The sequence below is a fragment of the Eleutherodactylus coqui genome, chromosome 4 (genome assembly GCF_035609145.1).
Source record: "Eleutherodactylus coqui strain aEleCoq1 chromosome 4, aEleCoq1.hap1, whole genome shotgun sequence".
In the NCBI taxonomy this organism is placed as follows: domain Eukaryota; kingdom Metazoa; phylum Chordata; class Amphibia; order Anura; family Eleutherodactylidae; genus Eleutherodactylus; species Eleutherodactylus coqui.
In genome coordinates, this window is record NC_089840.1 from 302,368,864 (window position 1) to 302,390,043 (window position 21,180).

Sequence of the window (21,180 nt, forward strand, 5' to 3'; positions counted from 1 at the left end):
GAACCCCGCAATCAGATACCATGTTCTCGGGAACCCCATGTAGGCGAATGATTTCTTTTACAAAAATCTTGGAAAATTCTATCGCAGAAGGAAGCTTCTTTAAGGCCACAAAATGTGCCATCTTTGAGAAATGGTCTACAACAACCAGAATAGTGGTGAACTTCTGAGACTCAGGTAGATCGGTAATAAAATCTACCGATAAATGCGACCACGGACGAGAAGGCACCGGTAACGGTCTCAGAGGCCCCTCCGGACGCCGACGACGACTTTTACTGCGTGCACAGACAGAGCATCCCTTAAAGTCGCGGATCTCCCGAGACATGCCTGGCCACTAGAAGTGTCTAGAACAAAGATCCAGAGTCCCCTGAATCCCCGGATGGCCTGCAAAAACCGACGAATGAGATTCTTCAATGACTCTGAGACGTAAGGTCTCTGGCACAAACCATCTGCCCTCCGGCACCCCCAAAGGAGTACCCTGCTGACAATTCTGTAGTTGAGGGACGAAATTAGATTCTACAGCTGCCACCACCACCCCGGGTGCCAAGATATTCTCGGGAGCCACTGTCTCACTTTCCGGTTCCCCAAAACTCCGTGACAGGGCGTCCGCCTTCATGTTCTTCTCTCCTGGGATATATGTCATGACGAAATTAAAACTTGGGAAAAACAGCGCCCACCTGGCCTGACGAGCCGTGAGTCTCTTAGCATTGGTGAGATATACCAAGTTTTTATGATCAGTATACATGGTAATGGGGTGTCTTGCCCCCTCAAGATGGTGACGCCACTCTTCTAGAGACCACTTAATCGCCAGTAACTCACGGTTACCCACGTCGTAGTGGCGTTCTGCTGAACTAAACTTACGCGAAAAGAACACACATGGACTATTGCCAGATCTCCCACTGACTTCCTGTGACAATACAGCTCCTGTCCCCACTTCAGCCGCATCGACCTCAATGAAAAAGGGTTGTCGCGCATCCGGCTGTACTATTACCGGAGCAGTAGTAAACGCTCTTTTAGACGACTAAAAGCCTCTAGGGCCGCAGGCGACCATTTCACCAAGTCGGCCCCCTTTTTGGTAAGATCGGTCAGGGGTTGAGCGATAACCGAGTAATTCTTAATGAATTTACAGTAAAAATTTGCGAAACCTAAAAACCGCTGGAGAGCTTTCAGGTTATCAGGTCTGACCCATTGGGAGATTGCTGCCACTTTATCAGACTCCATCTGAATCTCCGTGGGTGAGACCACATAACCAAGGAAGGATACTTGTTTAGAACCAAATGTACATTTCTCCAACTTGACAAAAAGTTGATACTTGCCGCACATGTGAATCCCAGTCTGGGGAATACACCAGAATGTCATCGAGGTATATGACCAGAAATACCCCCAGGAAGTCGTGGAAGACCGCATTCATAAATCCCTGGAACACAGCGGGGGCATTACAGAGTCTGAAGGGTATGACCAGACATTCAAAATGTCCTGATGGGGTGTTGAACGCGGTCTTCCATTCATCTTCCTCTCGAATGCGAATTAAATTGTAAGCCCCCCCGCTTAAGTCCAGTTTGGAAAACCAGGGGGCCCCTACCACCTGATACAACAAGTCCGGAATCAGGGGCAAGGAGCACTGGTTCTTCACTGTAATTTTATTCAAAGCCCGATAATCCACACAAGGCCTCAATGTCCCATCCTTCTTCTCAACAAATAAGAGACCTGCCCCGGCAGGGGACCTGGATGGCCTGATATGTCATTTGGCCAGAGTCTCTGAGATATAGGAGTTCAGGACTTCGTGCTCGCACCCGACAAATTGAAAATGGCTCCCTTAGGGATGGGACTGTCGGGGATCAAATCAATACCACAGTCCCACTCCCTATGGGGAGGCAAAGTCTCAGACAGTTTCTTGGAGAATACATCCTCAAAATCCGACAAATACTCCGGGACCAGCGCGGTATCTGCTGAGCACATGGCTATAGTAAAGGGATTATGACAGGACGACCTCCAATGTGTCAATTCCTGGTTGGACCAATCGAATTGGAGGTTGTGCAATGCCAACCAGGGCATACCAAGTACCACATCAACAGACATCTTTTTCATAACCAGGAAAGACATTCTCAAAATGGAGAGCACCCACAGTGAACTGTAGAATGAGCGTCCTCCATTGGACAACACCGCGGAGAGAGGGGTCAAATCAATACTGATGAAGCACATGGGGGGTTTCAGCATGGAAAATTCGGTCATCAGAGGTCTAACAAAATTTAAATTAATCAGATTGGCAGCAGCACCCGAATCAATAAAGGCTTGACCGGACCGAATAAAATTCTGGAAGCCAATCTGACAAGGCACCAACAACTTAGGAAGTACCTGTAATCCTAGGCGATCCTCCCAACAATCGCCTAGGATCTGTAGTTTTTCCGCCGGTTCAGACTGATGTTGCCGTTGCTTCTGTGGACAGGTTGCTACCTGATGTCCGGCTTCCCCACAGCAGAGGCACAGACGGTGAGTCATCCGTAACCGTCGCCGTTCCCCAGGACTTAGCTGGTCCACTTCCATAGGCTCAGCCCCAGGGGTTGGCATGGGAGTAGTGGGAGCGGGTCTGCAAGACTCCCTAGTTTTACAGGCCTGACGTACCTTTTCTATAGATCCTGTCAGCCTTTACTGCTAATTCCATCGCCTCATTAAGTGTTGCGGGGGCGGGATGGGAAATAATTAGATCCTTGACAGCATCAGAAAGAACCAACAAAAACACATCTTTGAGGGCGCTATCGTTCCAGGAGGTTTCACCGGCATACTGTCTAAACGTAGAGCAGTAGTCTTCAGCACACTGCTGCCCCTGACGCAAAGCAATGGGGTGAGACACTGCTAACCCTGCCTGGTCCGGCTCATCAAAAATACCTCAGAGTTCCCAAAAAAGCGAATCAACAGACTGCAGGCAAGCCAAACTTTCGGGTAAGGAGTAGACCGATGTCTGGGGGGGACCCCGCAGTAGGGACATAATCAATCCCACCTTCTGGGACTCTGAACTGGAGGATACGGGCCGCATCCGAAAATGTAGTCTACATGCCTGCTGAAAAACAAAAAACTTGCTTCTCTCCTCGGAAAACACCTCAGGGAGAGGACACTTGGGCTCAGGGATAGAAGGAGCGGCAGGAACCTGTGCCAACACCCGCTGCTCCTGGGCCACCATACGACCGGACAGGGCTTGGATCACGCCCACTAGATCCTGCAACTGACTAGCAAAAACACTCATAGTCTCCATTGGAGAGCAAACAAAAACCCACAGGGTAATTTTAAGGGCCAGTTATTATGTTATGGTATCCTACCCGATGATACGCCAGCCTGGGTTGCCCTAGAACTTACCCGCAACCCCTGTCCCTGCCTAATTGCCTCCACTCCTGGCTAACCCCAGGCGGGCTCATGCATAGAGCTGCACTCAAAGTCGGGCGTGCGCACGTTGCCACCCAGACTCGCAAGCGCTCACCGCACCGACCAGCTACCCGCGACCCTGGCAGCCGCCGTATGGTAACAGGATGGCAGTACTCTGGATCTGGTCTTCTTCCGTCTCTGCTCTGCTTCCAACTTCACTAACTTCCCTCTCCCGCTATCGAACCATAACCTCCTCTCTTTCTATGTCAAGCTTCCTAGTATCTCCTTAGACCCTCCTATCTCCTGTACGTACAGGAACCTTCAAGCCGTTCGCATCAAAAATTTTGCCGAGTCTCTACAGTCCTCTCTGTCTCCTAATTCTCTCCTCTCCTGCCCCAACCTGGCTGCCGCACATTACAACACCAGTCTCAAACATGCCCTGGATGAAGCGGTGCCCTCCATAACCCAAGCCATCCGATGTAGAACGTGGGAACCCTGGCTCGCGCCTCAAACGCGTTTCATCCGGCGGTACTCTAGAAGTGCTGAATGGCTGTGGAGAAAGTCTCAAAAGCCTGCAGACTTTCTTGACTTTAAATTGATGTTCAGAACCTACAACCTCACCCTCCACTGTGCCAAACAAGTCTACTTCCCCTCTCTCGTCTCCTTACTATCCCATAACCCTAATAGACTCTTTGACACTTTCCACTCCCATCACAGCCCAAAACTGCAGCCTCTCTTGACAAATCTCAGTGCTGAAGAGCTGGCTGCCTACTTCAAAAGAAAATTGATGACATCCGGCAGGAAATAACATCCCAATCCCAGACTAGCCCCGACTCTAATCTTGTCAGTACTGCATCCTGTTCACTCTCTGTACTTAAACCAACAACAGAGGAAGAAGTCTCCAGACTGCTCTTCTCTGCTCGCCCTACCACCTGCGCTAACGACCCTCTCCCCTCGCACCTCCTCCGCTCCCTCTCCCCAGTGGTCATCTCCCACCTCACCACTATATTCAGTCTTTCTCTGACCCCTGGCATTTTCCTCTCCTCATTCAAACACGTTATCATATTCCCACTGCTAAAGAAGCCGACTCTTGACTCGACTGATGCTGCCAACTATCAACCCATCTCAAACCTGCCCTTCATCTCTAAACTAATAGAACGCCTGGTTTACTCTTGCCTTATAAACTATCTCTCAGAAAACTCTCTTATTGACCCTCTACAGTCTGGCTTCCGCCCCCTACACGTGACTGAAACTGCCCTGACTAAAGTGTCAAACGACCCCCTGACGGCCAAATCGAGGGGTGACTACTCCCTACTGATCCTCCTCGACCTCTCCGCAGCATTCGACAGCTTCATTCCCCTCCTCCCCTCTCCCAGACACAGAGATACTGCATTTTCATCCCCCTCCTCCACTCTTCCAGACACACACAGATGCAGCAGCTTCATTCCCCTCCTCCCCTCTCCCAGACACAGAGATACTGCGCTTTCATCCCCCTCCTCCACTCTTCCAGACACACACAGATGCAGCAGCTTCATTCCCCTCCTCCCCTCTCCTAAGACACACAGAGATACTGCAGCTTCATTGCCCTTCTCCCCTCTCTCAGAGACACAGAGATGCTGCAGCTTCATCCCCCTCCTCCCCTCTCCCAGACACACAGATACTGCAGCTTCATCGCCCTTCTCCCCTCTCCCAGAGACACAGAGATGCTGCAGTTTCATCCCCCTCCTCCCCTCTCCCAGACACACAGATACTGCAGCTTCATCCACCTTGTCGAAGCCTCATATTTACTGCTTAAGGCTACATTCTCAAGAGAAATAAAATCACAGAATTGAGAGAAAAAATAAGGACATTATTCACTGAAAAGGAAGCCAGTAATGCAACAGCTGATAGACTGCAGGCCAGGCACGATCGCTGTAGAGGAGCTAATGTGGTGTCCTTGCCGTTGGCTCATCAGCTTATGTGTCTTGGCCAAAATGCAGAACTAACACCTGCATTTATCAGTATTTTTTGCATGCGGTTTGCTATACATTTGGGGGAGCCCAATATGTCAGCCAGTGTGACCCGCTGTGGAGATACAGGGTGATCCACTGCTTTGCCAGTAGGGGGGGGGGGGGGGGGGGGGGTCGCACTCCTGTATAGTGTGGCGCGCCTATCTGTGGATGGTGTCTCTGGTGTTCGTTCACATGTGCAGACTATGTTTGCTTGCAGTCACTCCTCCCCAATCTGGGCTGGGTTGAGTGAGTGGCTTGCATTATTAATCTGCATTGAACTAGTAGCTCCTCCAAATTATCGTATGGCCCATTGCATTCTACTTGGGTCTATGGCCATTGTGCCGCCCTGCAGTCTATCAGGTGTTGCATTACTGGCTTCCTTTTCATTACATTCTCATGGGCGAGCATGATATTGGGCTGTTTGAGGCTTTTAAACGTGTTTTTTGAACTCAAAAATGCATTACATCACTTCTGTGAAATTGCGAACCTCAGGAATGCGTTTTTAGAGGTATGAGAGTATTGCAACGTTTTCCCACTGAATTGATTGGGAAACATTGCGTCTCACGGCATGCAATTGCCATGCAATATCTTTTAAGATCCCATTGGAACCAATGAGCGAGGCATTCCAAGGGAACCCTAAAAGACCAAACAAGCTTATGTGAATAAATCCATATTCATGCGGGTTTTGTGCAAACGTCCGCAGACATTCTCCACTACAAATTCATGCTCAGAACCTACAACCTCGCCCTCCACCACACCAAACAAGTCTACTTCACCTCTCTAGTCTCATCACTATCACACAACCCTAAACGGCTCTTTGATACTTTTCACTCCCTTCTCAGCCCTAAACCGCAGCCCCCGGTGACGGATCTCAGTGCTGAAGAGCTGGCTGCTTACTTCAAAAAGAAAATTGATGACATCCGTCAGGAAATAACTTCCCAATCTCAGACTAGCCCCGACCCTAGTCTCATCAATACTGTAATTAGTTCTTGTTCACTCTCTGTACATAGACCAATGACAGAGGAAGAAGTCTCCAAATTTCTGTCCCGTGCTCACCCCAGCACCTGCGCTAGCGACCCTCTCCCCTCACACCTTCTCCGATCCCTCTCCCCAGTGGTCATCTCCCATCTCACCACTATATTTAACCTCTCTCTGACCTCTGGCATCTTTCCCTCTTCTTTCAAACATGCTATCATATCCCCACTGCTAAAGAAGCCAACTCTTGACGCAACTGATGCTGCCAACTACCGACCAATCTCTAACCTCCCCTTCATCTCCAAACTATTGGAATGCCTGGTTTACTCCCGCCTTGTAAGCTACAGCTTTAATACAAACCACCAACAGATAAGATGACATACACGTTTATTACAAGGGATGACGTACAGTTTAAGGAGAGGTTATTAGGCTGTAATCTTTGGGGTGTGGCTTAGAGGAAATCCACCTCCCGTAAAACGAGGCGCATCGGATCGCTGCTGCATAAAGGCCGCATCTGCATCCGCCATGCTTCTCTCCTTCTCCCTGTAGAGTAGAGAATGCAGATATCAGCAGGGGTAGGGGGTACAAGGGCGCTATATTCTTGCACTACGGTACCCTGTATAACACTGTGTGGTGGTTCCTCCTCTACAGCAGAAGCTTTGCACTGTTTTTACCGTTACTTTGCACCACTTAAAGCGATGGCAGTGTGGGGGGGGGGGGGGGGGATAAATTATGTATATATAAAGAAAGCATATACACTCACATATACTTATCTCTCCGCCGCGACTCCGGTCCGCCAGTAACTGTGTTAAACATATGACAACTGCAGCCGACAAGAGCCCCAAAACAGGCCATTGTCAATGATATCCCGTAAACTTGCTGGGGTTTTCACGCTATTTACAGGATATTACCTGACCCAGTGATGTCACAGGTACCGCAGTGCTGGAACTTAGGAAGGGCACTCCAGGGTCATAGTATGTACATGATTCAATGCCCTTTGGAGCAGCAGGCGTCCAATGGCCAAAACAATTAGAAGCTGTCCAACCCCTTTAAGAAGCAGCTCTTGTGAGGATGCTCCTGCTGCCAGGTTGATGCATGCAGTATTACAATGCAAATGGGATAATGCCTCTGTAGCGCCACCTATTGGAAGATGACTTCCTTATAAGTCAATGTCTGACCTTCTAGCAAGCCCTGTAATGTGACTAAAGACAAAAGCTGAACCAGGATCTTCGCTAAAAAAGGGCTGATTTCTATGGTGTGTATTCAGCTGCTGCCTTCATCTTTTATGCCCGGCCATGTTGTATCTCACTTCTGATGTCCACTAGCATGGTGAAGTAGTCCTTCATGGCCATCCACTGGCATGGTGAAGTAGTCCGTCATGGCCGCCCATTGGCATGGTGAAGTAGTCCTTCATGGAAGTCCACTGGCATGGTGAAGTGGTCCTTCATGGAAGTCCACTGGCATGGTGAAGTGGTCCTTCATGGCCGTCCACTAGCATGGTTAAGTGGTCCTTCATGGCCGTCCACTGGCATGGTGAAGTGGTCCGTCAAGGCCGTCCACTGGCATGGTGAAGTAGTCCTTCAGGGCCGTCCACTGGCATGGTGAAGTAGTCCTTCAGGGCCGTCCACTGGCATGGTGAAGTAGTCCTTCAGGGCCGTCCACTGGCATGGTGAAGTAGTCCTTCAGGGCCGTCCACTGGCATGGTGAAGTAGTCCTTCAGGGCCGTCCACTGGCATGGTGAAGTAGTCCTTCAGGGCCGTCCACTGGCATGGTGAAGTAGTCCTTCAGGGCCGTCCACTGGCATGGTGTAGTAGTCCTTCAGGGCCGTCCACTGGCATGGTGAAGTAGTCCTTCAGGGCCGTCCACTGGCATGGTGAAGTAGTCCTTCATGCCGGTCATTTGATAGTGTATTCTCTAGACTCCAGAGACACAAGTTCATAATCCTTGATGTCCAGTTTCTTGGTGTCCCAATTTCTGCATCTCAAGGACTAGAATATCAGGTCTCCGTCATCTGGTGTCCCCATTTTGGTATCCAGACACTTGCTGTGCTTCTTCTTGAGGTTCCATCATTTATTGTCCCATTTTCTGGAGTTAATAGATTCAGTATGGTGGACCTTGAGGTCCCGTCAGTTGGTGTCCCAGTTGCTGGAGTTCAGAAACTTGATGTCCTAATCCTTTATTCTCAACCTCCTACCCCTATCTATTGTGATGCTGGTCCTTGAGATCCCATCATTTTGTGCCCAGTTTTTTGATGTTCTATTCCTTGTTCCAGTTGTTTGACACCTCCAGACCTGGGAGTCTAGTAGTTTGGTGCCACCTTTCCTGGCATTCAGTGACTTCATGCTTTTGAGCTGTTGTATTCCAGCAGCCCCAGTCCTACACAGGTATCACAGCACTTGACTGCATGGTATAGTTTTATGGCTCAGTCCAACATCCCCATCAGTTGTTGAATCACGTGGCTCCAGACTGCAATCATGTGATTAACAATTGGTCTGCCTGGGGTTCATTAATCTTCACTAATAATCCTATAGTTTTTGTTTTAGCAGGTGCTTTACCGCTGTAGCTGAGAAAAAGCTGTCTAATTACATGACTGAAGAAGAGCAAAGTGCGGCTCCTGCTCCGGGAAGAGCCATGGACATGAACGCAGATTGTCATAATACACTGGATGAGGCTCTGCTGCTCGGCTTCTTTGATACATATAGGAGCCTATGGAGATGCATATAGTTCCTCCATATCGAGGTGACTAATCTTCGTTCATAAACCTGCAAGCTGCTTTGTTCTCATAGATGTATACAGTGTCTTGTAACAACCATTTCTCTTCCCAGTTCTCTCCCCAAGGGTTCTTCTATTGCTTCATCTGCTCCGTTGCATTCTGATTTGCTCTTGTTCCTTCTCCTCTTGTCTGTTATTTGCTTTTCCTCATCTTACCCGTCTGTCCTGCCAGTCCCCGGTCTCAGTCCGCTTATCTTTGTTGCAGTTCACTTCCTTGTGTACCATAAAGGCCAAGAGCCAACTTGTTAGGAAATCTTGATGAAGGCAGACGATTCCTAGATCTTGTGGGGTCTTCTGTCCTGGTCATGTTCTGACTCCCACTATTACTCATGTGATAGTTTGTCCTCCAGGGGAGGGGCGGCGACAACACACTGGACTTTAAACGTGTATAAACTCAACTTTAGTCTTTATTTGGCATGGCACACTCCAAATAAACAGCATCACAAAGTCCTTATAATCCAACAAGGTGCACCACGCAGGGTGCTCAGGCCCAAACAGATGGTATTCCCACCTCAGGCTTTCAGGCTGTATGCCTCTCTTCAGACTGTCAGGCGGAACATAAAGTCCATATACACCCCACTGGGTGTTGAGGTTAGGGTGGTCACCCCTGTCAATCTCCCACCTTCCTGGTCTGCACTAGACCCTGGGGCTAACAGCCCTTCCAGCTCCACTGAGCTGTCTTTCTGGCTCTCTCAACCAACATATCCCCTGACTGCAGTAGGAATGCATACTTATATCCCACTTCCTGACCACACCTGTGGGCGTTTTCCCTTTTCTGAGGGACCAAAATGCCTGTTAGTTGCCCCCTACAGGCCATTCTTTGTAGTGCACCTCTACACTCATTATGTACAGACCTCGCCATGTCTCCAGGACAAGTCCAAGATTAGGGACACAGAAGTCTGATATCAAAATCCACATTCATCTACGACCAGCAATGGGAAGGTGGAGGAAAGGAAAGAGAAGGGTCAAGAGGCAGGTAAAAGAGAGAGAAAAGAAAGGTGGATCAAGGCAAGAGGAGGGATGGCAAAGGGGGGATGTAAGAGAGAAGGGGAGAGGTGGAGTAAGAAAGAAGAAGAAAGAAGAGAGGTGGAGCAAGAAAAAAAAAGAGGAGACAGAGGCGGAGCAAGGAAAAAGAAGAGGGGAGAGAGGTGTAGTGGAGAAAAAGAGAAGTGGAGAGAGGTGGAGCAAGGATAAAGAAGAGGGGAGAAAGGTGGAGCGAGGATAAAAAAAAAAGAGGGCAGAGAGGTGGAACAAGGATAAAGTAGAAGTGAGAGGTGGAGCAAGGATAAAAAAAGAGGGGAGACAGGAGGAAGAATGATAAAGAAGAACAGAGAGAGGAGGAGCAGGAGATAAAGAATAGAGGAGAGAGGTGGAGCAAGGATAAAAAAAAGAGGGCAGAGAGGTGGAGAAAGGATAAAGAAGAGGGCAGAGAGGTAGAGCAAGGATAAGGAAGAGGGGAGAGAATTGGAGCAAGGATAAAGAAGAGGGGAGAGAGGTGGAGCAAGGATAAAGAATAGGGGAGAGAGGTGGAGCAAAGATAAAGAATAGGGGAGAGAGGTGGAGCAAAGATAAAGAAGAGGGGAGAGCTGTGGAGCAAAGATAAAGAAGAGGGGAGAGCGGTGGAGCAAAGATAAAGAAGAAGGGAGAGCGGTGGAGCAAAGATAAAGAAGAAGGGAGAGAGGTGGAGCAAAGATAAAGAAGAGGGGAGAGAAGTGGAGCAAAGATAAAGAAGAGGGGAGAGAAGTGGAGCAAAGATAAAGAAGAGGGGAGAGAAGTGGAGCAAAGATAAAGAAGAGGGGAGAGAAGTGGAGCAAAGATAAAGAAGAGGGGAGAAAGGTGGAGCGAGGATAAAAAAAAAAAGAGGGCAGAGAGGTGGAACAAGGATAAAGTAGAAGTGAGAGGTGGAGCAAGGATAAAAAAAGAGGGGAGACAGGAGGAAGAATGATAAAGAAGAACAGAGAGAGGAGGAGCAGGAGATAAAGAATAGAGGAGAGAGGTGGAGCAAGGATAAAAAAAAGAGGGCAGAGAGGTGGAGAAAGGATAAAGAAGAGGGCAGAGAGGTAGAGCAAGGATAAGGAAGAGGGGAGAGAATTGGAGCAAGGATAAAGAAGAGGGGAGAGAGGTGGAGCAAGGATAAAGAATAGGGGAGAGAGGTGGAGCAAAGATAAAGAATAGGGGAGAGAGGAGGAGCAAAGATAAAGAAGAGGGGAGAGCTGTGGAGCAAAGATAAAGAAGAGGGGAGAGCGGTGGAGCAAAGATAAAGAAGAAGGGAGAGCGGTGGAGCAAAGATAAAGAAGAAGGGAGAGAGGTGGAGCAAAGATAAAGAAGAGGGGAGAGAAGTGGAGCAAAGATAAAGAAGAGGGGAGAGAAGTGGAGCAAAGATAAAGAAGAGGGGAGAGAAGTGGAGCAAAGATAAAGAAGAGGGGAGAGAAGTGGAGCAAAGATAAAGAAGAGGGGAGAGAAGTGGAGCAAAGATAAAGAAGAGGGGAGAGAAGTGGAGCAAAGATAAAGAAGAGGGGAGAGAAGTGGAGCAAAGATAAAGAAGAGGGGGGAGAAGTGGAGCAAAGATAAAGAAGAGGGGAGAGAAGTGGAGCAAAGATAAAGAAGAGGGGAGAGAAGTGGAGCAAAGATAAAGAAGAGGGGAGAGAAGTGGAGCAAAGATAAAGAAGAGGGGAGAGAAGTGGAGCAAAGATAAAGAAGAGGGGAGAGAAGTGGAGCAAAGATAAAGAAGAGGGGAGAGAAGTGGAGCAAAGATAAAGAAGAGAGGAGAGAGGGGGAGCAAGGATAAAGAAGAGGGGAGAAATGGGGAGCAAGGATAAAGAAGAGGGGGAAGAGGAGGAGCAAGGATAAAGAAGAGGGGATAGAGGTGGAGCAAGGATAAAGAAGAGAGGAGAGAGGGGGAGCAAGGATAAAGAAGAGGGGAGAAATGGGGAGCAAGGATAAAGAAGAGGGGGAAGAGGAGGAGCAAGGACAAAGAAGAGGGGAGAGAGGAGGAGCAAGGACAAAGAAGAGGGGAGAGAGGAGGAGCAAGGACAAAGAAGAGGGGAGAGAGGAGGGAGAGGAGGAGCAAGGACAAAGAAGAGGGGGAGAGGAGGAGCAAGGACAAAGAAGAGGGGGGAGAGGAGGAGCAAGGACAAAGAAGAGGGGGGAGAGGAGGAGCAAGGACAAAGAAGAGGGGGGAGAGGAGGAGCAAGGACAAGGAAGAGGGGGGAGAGGAGGAGCAAGGACAAGGAAGAGGGGGGAGAGGAGGAGCAAGGACAAGGAAGAGGGGGGAGAGGAGGAGCAAGGACAAGGAAGAGGGGGGAGAGGAGGAGCAAGGACAAGGAAGAGGGGGGAGAGGAGGAGCAAGGACAAGGAAGAGGGGGGAGAGGAGGAGCAAGGACAAGGAAGAGGGGGGAGAGGAGGAGCAAGGACAAGGAAGAGGGGAGAGAGGAGGAGCAAGGACAAAGAAGAGGGGGGAGAGGAGGAGCAAGGACAAAGAAGAGGGGGGAGAGGAGGAGCAAGGACAAAGAAGAGGGGGGAGAGGAGGAGCAAGGACAAAGAAGAGGGGGGAGAGGAGGAGCAAGGACAAAGAAGAGGGGGGAGAGGAGGAGCAAGGACAAAGAAGAGGGGGAGAGGAGGAGCAAGGACAAAGAAGAGGGGGAGAGGAGGAGCAAGGACAAAGAAGAGGGGGGAGAGGAGGAGCAAGGACAAAGAAGAGGGGGGAGAGGAGGAGCAAGGACAAAGAAGAGGGGGGAGAGGAGGAGCAAGGACAAGGAAGAGGGGGGAGAGGAGGAGCAAGGACAAGGAAGAGGGGGGAGAGGAGGAGCAAGGACAAGGAAGAGGGGGGAGAGGAGGAGCAAGGACAAGGAAGAGGGGGGAGAGGAGGAGCAAGGACAAGGAAGAGGGGGGAGAGGAGGAGCAAGGACAAGGAAGAGGGGGGAGAGGAGGAGCAAGGACAAGGAAGAGGGGGGGAGGAGGAGCAAGGACAAGGAAGAGGGGGAGAGGAGGAGCAAGGACAAGGAAGAGGGGGAGAGGAGGAGCAAGGACAAGGAAGAGGGGGGAGAGGAGGAGCAAGGACAAGGAAGAGGGGGGAGAGGAGGAGCAAGGACAAGGAAGAGGGGGGAGAGGAGGAGCAAGGATAAAGAAGAGGGGAGAGAGGAGGAGCAAGGATAAAGAAGAGGGGAGAGAGGAGGAGCAAGGATAAAGAAGAGGGGAGAGAGGAGGAGCAAGGATAAAGAAGAGGGGAGAGAGGAGGAGCAAGGATAAAGAAGAGGGGAGAGAGGAGGAGCAAGGATAAAGAAGAGGGGAGAGAGGAGGAGCAAGGATAAAGAAGAGGGGAGAGAGGAGGAGCAAGGATAAAGAAGAGGGGAGAGAGGAGGAGCAAGGATAAAGAAGAGGGGAGAGAGGAGGAGCAAGGATAAAGAAGAGGGGAGAGAGGAGGAGCAAGGATAAAGAAGAGGGGAGAGAGGAGGAGCAAGGATAAAGAAGAGGGGAGAGAGGAGGAGCAAGGATAAAGAAGAGGGGAGAGAGGAGGAGCAAGGATAAAGAAGAGGGGAGAGAGGTGTAGTAGAGAAAAAGAGAAGTGGGGAGAGGTGGAGCAAGGATAAAGAAGAGGGGAGAAAGGTGGAGCGAGGATAAAAAAAAAAGAGGGCAGAGAGGTGGAACAAGGATAAAGTAGAAGTGAGAGGTGGAGCAAGGATAAAAAAAGAGGGGAGACAGGAGGAAGAATGATAAAGAAGAACAGAGAGAGGAGGAGCAAGGATAAAGAATAGAGGAGAGAGATGGAGCAAGGAAAAAAAAAGAGGGGAGAGAGGAGGAGCAAGGATAAAGAAGAAGAGGGGAGAGAGGAGGAGCAAGGATAAAGAAGAAGAGGGGAGAGAGGAGGAGCAAGGATAAAGAAGAGGGGAGAGAGGAGGAGCAAGGATAAAGAAGAAGAGGGGAGAGAGGAGGAGCAAGGATAAAGAAGAGGGGAGAGAGGAGGAGCAAGGAAAAAAGTAGATGGAGCTAGTAAAAAGAAGAGGGGAGAGAGGTAAAGCAAGGAAAAAGAGGATAGGAGAGAGATAGGTGCAAGGATAAATTAGAGGGGAGAAAAGTGGAGCAAAGAAAAAGTGAAGCGGGGGAGCAAGGAACAAGAGGAGAGGCGAGAGGTGGAGCGAGAAAAAAGAAGAGAAGAGAGAGGTGGAGTGAGGAAAAAAGGAGAGGGGAGAGAGGTGGAGCGAGGAAAAAGAGGGGAGAGAGGTGGAGGCAGGATAAAGAAGATGGCAGAGAGGTGGAGCAAGGAAAAAAGGAGTAGATGGAGCTAGTAAAAAGAAGAGAAGGAGAGAGAGGAGCGAGGGAAGAGAGGAGGAGCAAGGAACAAGAGGAGTGGAGAGAGGTGGAGCAAGGATAAGTAAGAGGGAAGAAAGCTGGAGCAAAAATAAAGAGAGGAAAAAGGTGGAGCCAGGAAAAGGGAAAGAGGAGGAGAGAGGAAAAAGAGGAGAGACATAGGAGCAAGGATAAATTAGAGGGGAGAAAGCTGCAGCAAGGAAAAAGAGAAGTGGAGAGAGGGGGAGCAGGCAACAAGAGGAGAGGTGGTAAGCAGAAAAAAAGAGGACAGAGAAAGAGAAGAGGGGAGAGAGGTGGAGAAAGGATAAGGAAGGAGGGAGAGAGGTGGAGCAAGGATGAAGAAGAGAGGAGAGAGGAGCAGCAAGGAAAAAAAGGAGAGAGGAGGAGAGAGGAAAAAGAAAAGGGGAGAGATGTGGAGCAAGGATAAAGAAGAAGAGAAAGAGGTGGAACAAGGATAAAGAAGAAGAGGGGAGAGAGGAGGAGCAAGGACAAAGAAGAGGGGGGAGAGGAGGAGCAAGGACAAGGAAGAGGGGGGAGAGGAGGAGCAAGGACAAAGAAGAGGGGAAAGAGGAGGAGCAAGGACAAAGAAGAGGGGAGAGAGGAGGAGCAAGGATAAAGAAGAGGGGAAAGAGGAGGAGCAAGGACAAAGAAGAGGGGAGAGAGGAGGAGCAAGGATAAAGAAGAGGGGAGAGAGGAGGAGCAAGGATAAAGAAGAGGGGAGAGAGGAGGAGCAAGGATAAAGAAGAGGGGAGAGAGGAGGAGCAAGGATAAAGAAGAGGGGAGAGAGGAGGAGCAAGGATAAAGAAGAGGGCAGAGAGGTGGAACAAGGATAAAGTAGAAGTGAGAGGTGGAGCAAGGATAAAAAAAGAGGGGAGACAGGAGGAAGAATGATAAAGAAGAACAGAGAGAGGAGGAGCAAGGATAAAGAATAGAGGAGAGAGATGGAGCAAGGAAAAAAAAAAGAGGGGAGAGAGGAGGAGCAAGGATAAAGAAGAAGAGGGGAGAGAGGAGGAGCAAGGATAAAGAAGAAGAGGGGAGAGAGGAGGAGCAAGGATAAAGAAGAGGGGAGAGAGGAGGAGCAAGAATAAAGAAGAAGAGGGGAGAGAGGAGGAGCAAGGATAAAGAAGAGGGGAGAGAGGAGGAGCAAGGAAAAAAGTAGATGGAGCTAGTAAAAAGAAGAGGGGAGAGAGGTAAAGCAAGGAAAAAGAGGATAGGAGAGAGATAGGTGCAAGGATAAATTAGAGGGGAGAAAAGTGGAGCAAAGAAAAAGTGAAGCGGGGGAGCAAGGAACAAGAGGAGAGGCGAGAGGTGGAGCGAGAAAAAAGAAGAGAAGAGAGAGGTGGAGTGAGGAAAAAAGGAGAGGGGAGAGAGGTGGAGCGAGGAAAAAGAGGGGAGAGAGGTGGAGGCAGGATAAAGAAGATAGCAGAGAGGTGGAGCAAGGAAAAAAGGAGTAGATGGAGCTAGTAAAAAGAAGAGAAGGAGAGAGAGGAGCGAGGGAAGAGAGGAGGAGCAAGGAACAAGAGGAGTGGAGAGAGGTGGAGCAAGGATAAGTAAGAGGGGAGAAAGCTGGAGCAAAAATAAAGAGAGGAAAAAGGTGGAGCCAGGAAAAGGGAAAGAGGAGGAGAGAGGAAAAAGAGGAGAGACATAGGAGCAAGGATAAATTAGAGGGGAGAAAGCTGCAGCAAGGAAAAAGAGAAGTGGAGAGAGGGGGAGCAGGCAACAAGAGGAGAGGTGGTAAGCAGAAAAAAAGAGGACAGAGAAAGAGAAGAGGGGAGAGAGGTGGAGAAAGGATAAGGAAGGAGGGAGAGAGGTGGAGCAAGGATGAAGAAGAGAGGAGAGAGGAGCAGCAAGGAAAAAAAGGAGAGAGGAGGAGAGAGGAAAAAGAAAAGGGGAGAGATGTGGAGCAAGGATAAAGAAGAAGAGAAAGAGGTGGAACAAGGATAAAGAAGAAGAGGGGAGAGAGGAGGAGCAAGGACAAAGAAGAGGGGGGAGAGGAGGAGCAAGGACAAGGAAGAGGGGGGAGAGGAGGAGCAAGGACAAAGAAGAGGGGAAAGAGGAGGAGCAAGGACAAAGAAGAGGGGAGAGAGGAGGAGCAAGGATAAAGAAGAGGGGAAAGAGGAGGAGCAAGGACAAAGAAGAGGGGAGAGAGGAGGAGCAAGGACAAAGAAGAGGGGAGAGAGGAGGAGCAAGGATAAAGAAGAGGGGAGAGAGGAGGAGCAAGGATAAAGAAGAGGGGAGAGAGGAGGAGCAAGGATAAAGAAGAGGGGAGAGAGGAGGAGCAAGGATAAAGAAGAGGGGAGAGAGGAGGAGCAAGGATAAAGAAGAGGGCAGAGAGGTGGAACAAGGATAAAGTAGAAGTGAGAGGTGGAGCAAGGATAAAAAAAGAGGGGAGACAGGAGGAAGAATGATAAAGAAGAACAGAGAGAGGAGGAGCAAGGATAAAGAATAGAGGAGAGAGATGGAGCAAGGAAAAAAAAAAGAGGGGAGAGAGGAGGAGCAAGGATAAAGAAGAAGAGGGGAGAGAGGAGGAGCAAGGATAAAGAAGAAGAGGGGAGAGAGGAGGAGCAAGGATAAAGAAGAGGGGAGAGAGGAGGAGCAAGAATAAAGAAGAAGAGGGGAGAGAGGAGGAGCAAGGATAAAGAAGAGGGGAGAGAGGAGGAGCAAGGAAAAAAGTAGATGGAGCTAGTAAAAAGAAGAGGGGAGAGAGGTAAAGCAAGGAAAAAGAGGATAGGAGAGAGATAGGTGCAAGGATAAATTAGAGGGGAGAAAAGTGGAGCAAAGAAAAAGTGAAGCGGGGGAGCAAGGAACAAGAGGAGAGGCGAGAGGTGGAGCGAGAAAAAAGAAGAGAAGAGAGAGGTGGAGTGAGGAAAAAAGGAGAGGGGAGAGAGGTGGAGCGAGGAAAAAGAGGGGAGAGAGGTGGAGGCAGGATAAAGAAGATAGCAGAGAGGTGGAGCAAGGAAAAAAGGAGTAGATGGAGCTAGTAAAAAGAAGAGAAGGAGAGAGAGGAGCGAGGGAAGAGAGGAGGAGCAAGGAACAAGAGGAGTGGAGAGAGGTGGAGCAAGGATAAGTAAGAGGGGAGAAAGCTGGAGCAAAAATAAAGAGAGGAAAAAGGTGGAGCCAGGAAAAGGGAAAGAGGAGGAGAGAGGAAAAAGAGGAGAGACATAGGAGCAAGGATAAATTAGAGGGGAGAAAGCTGCAGCAAGGAAAAAGAGAAGTGGAGAGAGGGGGAGCAGGCAACAAGAGGAGAGGTGGTAAGCAGAAAAAAAGAGGACAGAGAAAGAGAAGAGGGGAGAGAGGTGGAGAAAGGATAAGGAAGGAGGGAGAGAGGTGGAGCAAGGATGAAGAAGAGAGGAGAGAGGAGCAGCAAGGAAAAAAAGGAGAGAGGAGGAGAGAGGAAAAAGAAAAGGGGAGAGATGTGGAGCAAGGATAAAGAAGAAGAGAAAGAGGTGGAACAAGGATAAAGAAGAAGAGGGGAGAGAGGAGGAGCAAGGACAAAGAAGAGGGGGGAGAGGAGGAGCAAGGACAAGGAAGAGGGGGGAGAGGAGGAGCAAGGACAAAGAAGAGGGGAAAGAGGAGGAGCAAGGACAAAGAAGAGGGGAGAGAGGAGGAGCAAGGACAAAGAAGAGGGGAGAGAGGAGGAGCAAGGACAAAGAAGAGGGGAAAGAGGAGGAGCAAGGACAAAGAAGAGGGGAGAGAGGAGGAGCAAGGATAAAGAAGAGGGGAGAGAGGAGGAGCAAGGATAAAGAAGAGGGGAGAGAGGAGGAGCAAGGATAAAGAAGAGGGGAGAGAGGAGGAGCAAGGATAAAGAAGAGGGGAGAGAGGAGGAGCAAGGATAAAGAAGAGGGGAGAGAGGAGGAGCAAGGATAAAGAAGAGGGGAGAGAGGAGGAGCAAGGATAAAGAAGAGGGGAGAGAGGAGGAGCAAGGATAAAGAAGAGGGGAGAGAGGAGGAGCAAGGATAAAGAAGAGGGGAGAGAGGAGGAGCAAGGATAAAGAAGAGGGGAGAGAGGAGGAGCAAGGATAAAGAAGAGGGGAGAGAGGAGGAGCAAGGATAAAGAAGAGGGGAGAGAGGAGGAGCAAGGATAAAGAAGAGGGGAGAGAGGAGGAGCAAGGATAAAGAAGAGGGGAGAGAGGAGGAGCAAGGATAAAGAAGAGGGGAGAGAGGAGAAGTAAGGATAAAGAAGAGGGCAGAGAGGAGGAGCAAGGAAAAAGAGGAGGGAGAGAGGTGGAGCAAGGAAAAAGAAGATGGCAGAGAGGTGAAGCAAGGAAAAAGAAGAGGGGAGAGAGGTGGAGCAAGGATAAAGAAGAAGGGAAAGAGGTGGAACAAGGATAAAGAAGAAGGGAAAGAGGTGGAACAAGGATAAAGAAGAGGGGAGAGAGGAGGAGCAAGGATAAAGAAGAGGGGAGAGAGGAGGAGCAAGGATAAAGAAGAGGGCAGAGAGGAGGAGCAAGGAAAAAGAGGAGGGGAGAGAGGTGAAGCAAGGAAAAAGAGGAGGGGAGAGAGGTGGAGCAAGGAAAAAGAGGAGGGGAGAGAGGTGAAGCAAGGAAAAAGAAGATGGCAGAGAGGTGGAGCAAGGAAAAGAGTTGATGAAGCTAGTAAAAAGAAGAGGGGATAGAGGTAGAGCAAGGAAAAAGAGAAGGGGAGAGAGGTGGAGCAAGGAAAAAGAGAAGGGGAGAGAGGTGGCGCAAGGAAAAAGAGAAGGGGAGAGAGGTGGAGCAAGGAAAAAGAGAAGGGGAAAGAGGTGGAGCAAGGAAAAAGAGAAGGGGAAAGAGGTGGAGCAAGGAAAAAGAGAAGGGGAAAGAGGTGGAGCAAGGAAAAAGAGAAGGGGAAAGAGGTGGAGCAAGGAAAAAGAGAAGGGGAAAGAGGTGGAGCAAGGAAAAAGAGAAGGGGAGAGAGGTGGAGCAAGGTAAAAGAGAAGGGGAGAGAGGTGGAGCAAGGATAAAGAAGATGGAAGAGAGGTGGAGCAAGGAAAAAAAGAGTAGATGGAGCTAGTAAAAAGAAGAGGGGATAGAGGTCGAGCAAGGAAAAAGAGGAGGGGAGAGAGGAGGAGCAAGGGAAGAGAGGAACAAGAGGAGAGGAGAGAGCTGGAGCAAAAATAAAGAGAGGAGAGGTGGAGCCAGGAAAAGGGGGAGAGGAAGAGTGAGTAAAAAGCAGAGGGTAAAGAGAAGGAGTGAGGAACTAAAAAGAGGAGTGCATGGAGGAGTGAGGGAAGAGAGGAGGAGTAGTAAAGAAAGAGAGGAAGGGGAGTGAGGAAAGAGAAGAAGGAAGAGAGGAGGAGCGAGGAAAGAGAGGAGGGAAGAGAGGAAGAGCGAGGAATGAAAGAAAGAAAGGAAAAGCGAAGAAAGAGAAGAGGAGCAAGGAAAAAAAGGAAGGAAGAGTGGGGAGCAATGAAAGAGAGGAAGGAAGAGTGGAGGAGTGAGGAAAGAGGAGGAAAGAGTGAAGGAGCAAGGAAAGAGAGGAGGAAAGAGTGAAGGAAGCAAGGGAAGAGACAAGGGGAGAGAGAAGGTAAAAGAGGCAAAAGGAAGGGCGAAATTGCAAGTAAAAGGTTGAATGGACAAGAAGAAGAGATGAGGGATGAGAAAAGAGATAGTGAAAAAGTAGAAGGGGAAATGAGAAGGAAAAGGACATTGAATGTTTAGTAGTCCATAAGGGGCTGTTAAAGGCACTATTCTGCCCCAACGGGTGGTCCTAGAACTGGGCCCTTAGTGTCTTTTGAATAGTTTATGTCACGTTTTGCTGATGAGATATTCAGGTTTTAAGTCCAGTCTTTCACTCTGGGGTATCTTCTACTACTGCACTAATTGACACTTCCTTGTAGTCCAGAATGTCCATTAATATCAAGATATCATATCTCCCACCAAGCAGTCACAGAAAAGTTAGCGAGCGCCCCGCTTTCCATCCAACAGGCAGTCCATGAGAAGGTCAATCCTCTGAAGTTTCCGGTCACTTTTGGGTTTCCTGCACTCATTGTCCCCTAGCACATAAGAACCTCCCAGGGAGTCGAGCCGCATCGGCTACCTTTCTGCAGGACTAATGTATCCGAGTGACGCTCCCGGCTCACTTGGTGCACAGAGATGGCTGCACTCTATTGCTCTCAGACTCAAATATCCCGGATTTAAATGGAAAGAAATAATGCTAAAAACGAATGACAAGCAGATACTAAATGGCGCTTCTCGTGTGTGTAACCACGGAGCGGTGCGGTCATTATGCCCTCAATTACAGGAACGCTCTGTGCCCCCGACGCTCATCCACATCCCACTTAGTGGCCCGGCGGCACTTGCTACCTGCTAGTGGACCTGTAACACTACCAACCTCAGCCACTGGGTGCTCACCGGTCGCCCCTAAGTCCGTGCAATCTGCATATGAACTGAGTTTTAACTGACTGCTAATGGCCACTTGAATCTAAGTAAGCTGCAGTCACTAACAATCATTACAGGGGTTGTCCGAGTTATAGTTCATCACTAAAACCCCTTCTGCATGCAGGAACCTAATAGTCAGATACTCTCCCCGCCCCGCTGTGTCCGGCGCCGATGCTCGGACCTCTGCACCTGTGTACAGGCTGCACCCGCGCCGGCACTAAACCCAATAATAGACAACCTGTGACGACCCATAAACAAGCCGGGGGACCCGGTAAACGTGACATTGGGGGGCTGGAGCAGCAGAACACAGCGGGGCGGGGAGAGGTGAGCAGATGGTCTGTTACTGCATGCAGAAGGGAAAATCTAATTACTCCAAAACAAGGGCGGCCGGTATATAACCTGCCGGGGTACATACAGGTGTAG

At 49.6% G+C, this 21,180-nt stretch overlaps 1 protein-coding gene across 1 annotated transcript in view; it reads right to left on the reverse strand.

Annotated features, from left to right (window-relative positions):
- Positions 1–6,690: 6,690 nt before the first annotated feature.
- CFAP58 (cilia and flagella associated protein 58) overlaps positions 6,691–21,180 on the reverse strand; it is a 133,315-nt gene continuing 118,825 nt past the window's right edge. Inside the window, exon 18 of the mRNA XM_066601490.1 lies at positions 6,691–6,863. Coding sequence (XP_066457587.1) covers positions 6,746–6,863 — 118 coding nt within the window. The 3' untranslated portion in view covers positions 6,691–6,745. The remainder of the gene's footprint in view (positions 6,864–21,180) is intronic.